Here is a 7712-nt window from a genome sequence, read left to right as displayed (position 1 = left end):
ATGTCTTGACTTGGAACCAGGCTTCCAAAGAGAAATGCTTGAAAGGGGTAGTTAGGGAAGCAATTTCCTCCATGGTGCCTGCTAATGCACATCTCTCAGCCCCTCTTGGAGCTGCTGGAGCCGGGGAGCCGAGCAGCTCCCTTGAATGGTGCCTCCTTTGGGGACCAGCGTCTTGTTTCATCAGGGCCATCTGCTCGCAACGCAGCCTCGGTCAGCTCCGAGTCCTACAACAAGCTGCTTTCATTGCTGGCTGGAAATGGTTTGAGAAGCGTGAGTGTTGCAGGTAAACGTGACGCGGAGCTGCGGGATATAGCCATCCAGGGAGCCATCACGGTGGCTGGCATTTACGGGGTGTTAGTGTGGATAAAAAGGGGCCTGGAGCCCCGGGGGTGGGATGGGACATCTCTCCTGTGCCGAACAAACCAGCATGCCCATTAGCCAGGCTGCCCTGCGGGGCTTGAGTCGGGCTTTGACAGTCCACGGACACAGGCAGAGGTCTCAGTTCTGAAAAAATTGTGCAAATATTCACTTGCTGTTGATGGGACAAGAAGGTTCGGTGACGCGAAAGCTTGTCTTCATATTCAAGGGGCTATTTCAAACTTACTGCCTGCCTGGTGAAGTGATCCTTCGCATCCTCTTCTTCCTCAGCTCCTCTTCGTCACTGATTCCGCCCGCGTCACCAGGCAGGGGAGCAGCCTGTGATGGGTTTTCAAGGGGTGCTTTTCTGAGGTTCATTAGTTAAGCTGATTTATTTGGCTGCCTCTGCGTCCCTGGGGTGCTGGTGAGTGACTCATCTGCGGCACCAGGCAGAGCTGACACGGCTGGAGAGATGCCAGTGCCCTCACCCCGCAACGGGACGGGGTTCTCGGAGACGGGACGGGGTCTTCTCAAAACAACCCCTTGCCCGTGGCTGAACAGATACAACGTGTAAACACAGGTATTTAACGTCTGCCCCATGCAGTTTGCATACGCGGATCCATGTAGGTTTTATTATTTACTCTTTATTTTTACTTTTCTTGTATTTCTTTTTTTTGGTTTATTTTCGGCGGAGCTCATTCGTACGAATTGCACGGCTCCACCATCCAAGGTAGGGAAAAGGCTAGCATCCCGGTGGCCAATTCCCATGCTTTCTTTAGGAACAAACGGAAGAGATGTTGTGTTTAATTACCTCAGCCTGCCTTCCCTGCTATTTTCACCAATACTTAGGTTTAATGAGGTAGGAAATCTGGGCCATTGTGTGCTGGTGGATCTACTCATCCTTCCCTCGGCTAAATATGTTATCGGGGAGCGCCCACCGAGATGAGCGACTGCTTCCTTTGAACTCGGGAGCCGTCAGGATTCACTAATTTGCTTCCACCACCTGCTTGGCGAATATCACTGCAGGCCTCTTGTTTTCTCCCTGAAGAGGTAAACAGAAACGTAGATGGTGCCTAGATGTTGCCGTGCCGAGCCGCCCCGGCATGACGGCTAGCGGAGGTCGGCCAGACCACGCCGTCAGCTCTGCCCTGGCCAAATAACGACCACAGGGACAAGGCAAAGCCCCACCAGCAGCCTCCGGGACTTGCAGCCCTGCAGAAATGCTGATGGATCTGCGGAGATCCCAAGGTCTCCCAGGAACTGCCGTATAAAAAAGAATTATCCTCCTCTTCCACTCGCTCTGCCTTGTGTTTGGACTGGCTGAGGTGTTGCTGCTCCCAGGGCTCCATCCGTGGGGAAAAGAGTTGACTATGGAGGTGTTGACGAGTCCCCCTGCCCCATCTAAACCGTCCCAGAAAAGGAGATTTGCTTCCAGCCAGCTTGGGGATCTGCCTATCGCTCTGATCCGCACGGGCACCCGCCCCGCAATCCATCTAGCGACGCAGCAGGGCGTTTCCTCCCCGGGTCGCAGATATATTTTTAAATTACCATAGAAACCTCCAAACATCACAGCATACGCCATTAGGTCGGGGTCTCCCTCCTCCGCATCTGCTTCCTTGGGGATGCTATGGGGAGTAGGCGCTTGTAACCTCCTGAGTGGCAGATGATGTGCCCTTGTGGCCGAGAAGGCCGATGGCATCCTGGGGTGCATCAGGAAGAGTGTGGCCAGCAGGTGGAGGGAGGTCATCCTGCCCCTCTGCTCTGCCCTGGTGAGGCCACATCTGGAGCATTGTGTCCAGTTCTGGGCTCCCCAGTTCAAGAAGGACAGGGAACTGCTGGAGAGGGTACAGCAGAGGGCTACAAAGAGGATGAGGGGCCTGGAGCATCTCCTTACGAGGAAAGGCTGAGGGACTTGGGTCTTTTTAGTCTGGAGAAGAGAAGGCTGAGGGGGGATCTGATCAACACCTATAAATACTTAAAGGGTGGGTGTCAGGAGGATGGGACCAGTCTTTTTTCAGTGGTGCCCAGGGACAGGACAAGAGGAAATGGGCACAAACTTGAATATAAGAAGTTCCACCTAAACATGAGGAGGAACATCTTTCCTGTGAGGGTGGCAGAGCCCTGGAAGAGGCTGCCCAGAGAGGTGGTGGAATCTCTGGAAACATTCAAACCCACCTGGACATGTTCCTGTGCAACCTGCTCCGGGTGGACCTGCTTTGGCAGGGGTATTGGACTAGATGATCTCCAGAGGTCCCTTCGAACCCCATGTGATTCTGTGATTATTTTGGGTTTTATTATCAGGCGAGCTCTTGATGCCTCCTGGAGTTTGGGACAGACTCCAGGGCTTCCGTCCTTTTACTCTCGCTCCTTCATCACCTGCTGCACGTTGAGGGAGGGGGGGGACACAGCATCTCCCACTGGCCTCGCAGAGGGCTGCGTTGGATCTCTCCTCATCGCTGCTGTTCCCGCTTCAGATGTGCGAAACGCAGAACCGGAGAGGCGTTCTGGGCGAAGCGAGCTTGGCAACCCTTAAATTAGCAACGTGCAGTCGCCCGGCGTTCTGATGGTTTAACGAGCCTCCCCTCCGTCTTCCCGTGCAAGACGTGCACACCCGGGACGGCAGATGGTGTGTCCTCGCAGCTTCGCTGGCCGTCCCTCGGGACGGCGGGAGGACCGTCGGCACCGAGGTGAAGGGAAGGAGGCTCTTTGATGGACCGTTTATGAGGATGGAGCTGGAGGAGGAGACAGATGGGGTGTGTTGGCAGGGAACTCCGCTCCTGTTTGTTTAATTAGTCACCAGACACACTGAAAGCTGAGGCGCGTTCCATGCAAACTCGTAAGCGGGGTGAGATGGACCATAGGATGGGAGCTTCTGGAAGCCACTTGGTGATCACAGAATCACACACTGGCAGGGGTTGGAAGGCACCTCTGGAGATCATCATCTCCAATCCCCAACCAGAGCAGGGTCAACCAGAGCAGGGTCACCCAGAGCAAGCTGGACAGGAACACGTCCAGGTGGGTTTTGAGTATCTCCAGAGACAGAGACTCCACCACCTCTCTGGGCAGCCTGTCCCAGGGCTCTGCCACCCTCAAAGGAAAGAAGTTTTTCCTCATGTTCAGATAGAATTTCCCGTGTTCCAGCTTGTGCCCATTGCTGTCACCAGGCACCACTGAGAAGAGCCTGGCCCCATCCTCTTGCCACCAGCCCTTTAGATATTGCTCAGCATTGATGAGGTCCCCTCTCAGCCTTCTCCAGGCTGAACAGCCCCAGGTCTCTCAGCCTTTCCTCAGCAGAGAGATGCTCCAGTCCCTCATCATCTTCGTAGCCTCCTCTAGACTCTCTCCAGCAATTCCCTGTCCTTCTTGAACTGGGTGGCCCAGAACTGGACCCAGTGTTCCATACGTGGCCTCCCCAGGGCAGAGTAGAGGGGCAGGATGACCTTCCTCCACCTGCTGGCCACGCTCTTTTTAATGCACCCCAGGAGACAATTGGCCTTCTTGGCCACGAAGGCACATTGTCGGCTCATGGTCATCCTGTTGTCCACCAGGACTCCCAGGTCTTTCTCCTCAGAGCTGCTCTCCAGCAGCTCAGCCCTTCACCTGTCCTGGTGCAGGGGGGGTTATTCCTCCCCAGGAAGAGGACCTTGCACTTGTCCTTGTTGAACTTCTTTAGGTTCCTCTCCTCCGTGATCCTCATCTCATGCTCCTGCTGTGGGATTGATGCTCCTGCACACGGGACCGGGTGTTCCCGGTGCCTTCGGGCATCCTTTATCTCCCCATTGCCTTTTTTGGGGGGGAAAAAAAGTAGGGATTCAGCCACGTGCTTTGCTTTTTAAGCCGAAGGGTGCACCGACCTGGAGTTTTCCTTTCTCCAGCACCCACCAGAGCACGCGGCCGCTTTTTGGGGGAGCGGATCCACCAGCGGAGGGGCTTCGGCCCCTGCTTTGCCTGGATCCCAACGCATCTCCCTCCTTCCCTCCCCCTCCTCTTCCTCCCCCCCCCCCCCCCCCAGCACGGCTCTCGGGTGATGAGGAATCGCTGCGGAGGTGCCGGTGGCACTTGTCCCCTGGAGCACGACCCACGCAGGAACCGGAGATTTCACACCCTTTCGCTGTGCCCACAAATAAACGCACTTTACACCGTTATTTTTGCTGTAGAAAGCCTTAGATTCGGGTCAATGTTTGCCGTTTTCTTGCAAAAGCTTAATCTTGGGGGGGTCCCGTCCCCGTCCCCCCCCCCACTCCGTTTCCCTTCTTGGCTGTACCTGTACCACTCATCCCTGGAACGCCGGGGACATAACCCCTGCAGGACCGTCTAAAAATAAATTAAAAGCAATTTTAAAAATGCAATTTTTTTGCCGAAAGTAGCATTTCCCCCTCCCCCCCTTCCCCCCCCCCCGCCAAAAAAAACCCACCCCACCCCACCAACCCCTGCCATTACCCCGCAGGCCACTAGATGGTGGTTTCCTCCAGCGGGAAACCCGCAGCCCGGGGGGGGGCCGGGACTTGGACGGGAGGTGTGTGTTGGGGGGGGGGGTCCGGGCTCTTCTCCACCCCCCACCCCCCCCTTCTCAAATTCCCGGGGGGGTGGGATTGGGGGGGTTGCACGGGAATCCCACCGCTTCGCAACCCTTTGCCACCGGGGGAGGGTGGCGGGAAAGCGGAGTGGGGGGGGGGGGGGGGTGGATGGTGTGTGTGTGTGTGTGTGTCCCCCTTCCATTCCCCGCGCGCCCCGCCCCTCCCCGCCCCCCATGACGTCACCGCTATGCAAATGACGGCATGTGGGGAGCGGGGGCTCGGCGCGCCGCCGGGCTCAGTCTCTCGCCGCGGAGCCGCCGCCGCCGCCGCCGCCGCTCGTCCCCCCCCCGTCCCCCCCCTCCCCTCTCCCCGCCATGGCACGGCCCCCCCCCCAGCGCCGCGCCGGGCCCCCCCGCTCCCCGGGGCCGATAGGACTCAGGTCAGTGTGTTACTGCGCAGGGGGGGAACTTTTTTCCCGGGGGGGGGGGGGGGTGAGTTGGTTCCCCCCCCCCCCTTTAGCTTTGCTATAGCGGGGACACCCCCTGGGTGCGGGGTTCATCGGCGGGGGTTGCTTGTCCCCCCCCTTAAATGGGGGTGCTGGATGCGGGGGGGGGGGGTTGCTTATTCCCCCCCCCCCCCCGTGCGGCTCTGGATGTGTGCGTGGGGGTGCTTATCTCGGGGTGCTGGGTGCATTGGGGGGGTGGGGGGCTTGTTCCCCCCTAAATGGGGGTGCTGGATGCTTGGGGGAGGTTTGCTTATCCCGGGCTGCTGGATGCATTGCGGGGTGGGGGGGTCCTTATTCCCCCCACCCCGGGGGTGCTGGATGCATCGAGAGGGGTTCCTCCCCCCCCCCCCCCACCGTGCCTGGGTGCCGTGGGAGGGGAGTTCCCTCCCCGTTCTGGGGGCGCTGGATGCGTTGCGGGGGTGCTTGTATCCCCTGGGGGGCACTGCATGGGGGTTGCTTGCACACACACACACACACACCCCCCCCCGCACTCCCCCGTGCTGCTGCTGGGGGCACCCTGGCGGGGGTGCTGAGTGCCGTGGGTGTTGGGGGGTGCTTCTCCCACCTTCCCAACCCGGGCTGGGGGGGGGGGGGGGAGAGAGAGGCTTCTCCCAGCGTTGGGGGGGTCGGAGATCTGCTCGTCCGAGGAGGAGGAAGGCAGCGGGGCTGCGGTGCCAGGGCCGAGGGCCAGCCTTCCTCCTCCTCTTCCTCCTCCTCTCTCCCCCCCCTGACACCCCCCTCTCTCTTCCAGGTGTGAGGAGGCCGCCCCCCCGCCGCCCCCCCGCCGCCACCGCCTTGCCGGGGGCAGCCCTGACGCTGGGGTTTTCCTTTTTTTTTTTTTTTTTTTTTATTTTTTTGGATTTTTTTTTTTTAATTTTTTTTTTTTTTTTTTGCCTCCCCTCTTTCCTTCCCCCCCCCCCGCCCGCTTCCATCCCTCCCTCCCTCCCTCTCTCCCTCTCTCCCGTGTGTGGCCGTCAGGGAATCCAGCACTGCACCCAACGCCAGAAGAGAGGGAGCAAAACCCAACCCAGGCCGAAAGCTGCGTCCAAAACAAAAAACCCACCCTTTTTATTGCCAAGGAGATTTTTATTATTTTTTTTTTCCCCTTAAATTTTAATTTTTATTGTTAATTTTTTTTTTTATATATATATATATATTTTTTTTTTTTTTTTCCCCTTTTCCAACCCTGACCCCACCGAGTAAGGGGAGGAAGCGGAGTCGGGGTAAAGGGAGGCTTTTCCCCTCACACACCCCCCACCCCACCCCCCCCCCCTAATCCCCCCCCATCCCTCCCCACCTCCTTGTTATTTATTTTCTCCCCTGGCAGAGGTGTCTCCTCCGGCCGCCGGCTCACCATGATGTTTCGAGACCAGGTCGGCGTCTTGGCCGGTTGGTTCAAGGGCTGGAACGAGTGCGAGCAGACTGTTGCGCTGCTCTCCCTCCTCAAACGCCTCAGCCGGACCCAGGCTCGATTCCTCCAGCTCTGCCTGGAGCATTCCCTGGCCGACTGCACCGAGCTCCACATCCTCGAAGGGGAAGCCAACAACCCCGGTGAGTTGGGGTTTTGTTTTGGTTTTTTTTTGGTTTTTTTTCTGGGGGGGTTTTTTTTTGTTTTTTTTTTACTCGCTTTTCAGGTTGTTTGCTTGCTCGTGTGGTTTTTCGTTTTGTTTTGTTTTGTGTTTTTTTTTTTTTTTTGCTTCTGCTGCAATCCTTCCAACCCTTCTCCGACGATGCTCTAATGCAGGCAAAATGAAAAAAAAAAAAAAAAAAAAGATGGAAAAAAAAAAAAAATAGCGGAAAAGAAGGGAGGTCGAGGGCTCCCCAGCTTGATTGCATTAACAGCTTCTCTTCTTACGTTTTATTTTTCGAACGGGTGATGGCTTATTTCAGTTTGATGTTATTTTTTTTTATTTTTTTATTTTTTTATTTTTTTTCAATCATTTTTTTTTCACAGCGAACTACTCCGGTCCGTGGCGTGGCGTAACTACGGTAGCGTGAATGATTGGTGGGGGTTTTTGGTTTGGTTGTGTGTTTTTTTTTTTTTGTTTTTTTTTTTCCCCTTCTCCTCCTCTCCCCCTCCAACTCTCCCTCCTCCCCCCCCCCCCCCCCTTCCTCCTTCCATGCAGTTTCCTGTGAAATAAGTAAGTCAGGTCACGTAGAGTCTGGATTTTCTAGGCTTCTTTTGGACAACGTGGCTTGCTTTGCTTTCTGCAACACGCAGAAGAAGCCCATCGCGACCTTAGACGAGCTGTTATTTTCGGAAGGTCTGAGCAGCTGGGTTAGCCTATTTTATTTATTTAATTTTTTTATTTTTTTTTATTTTTTTTTTTTTT

The 7712-nt window shown here is 56.1% G+C and overlaps 1 protein-coding gene across 2 annotated transcripts in view; it reads left to right on the top strand.

The window, feature by feature from the left end:
* The first annotated feature begins 6582 nt into the window (after window positions 1–6582).
* SAMD4A (sterile alpha motif domain containing 4A) overlaps window positions 6583–7712 on the top strand; it is a 110520-nt gene continuing 109390 nt past the window's right edge. The window contains exon 1 of one of the 2 annotated variants that reach the window (XM_074149354.1): window positions 6583–6930. In XM_074149354.1, the coding sequence (XP_074005455.1) occupies window positions 6735–6930 (196 nt within the window). In that variant the 5' untranslated portion in view covers window positions 6583–6734. The remainder of the gene's footprint in view (window positions 6931–7712) is intronic. The other variant, XM_074149355.1, reaches the window with a different exon arrangement.

This window comes from Numenius arquata, chromosome 6 (genome assembly GCF_964106895.1).
Source record: "Numenius arquata chromosome 6, bNumArq3.hap1.1, whole genome shotgun sequence".
NCBI lineage: Eukaryota > Metazoa > Chordata > Aves > Charadriiformes > Scolopacidae > Numenius > Numenius arquata.
Note: the sequence above shows the minus strand (reverse complement) of the source record. Positions and strands in the feature narration are given on the sequence as shown.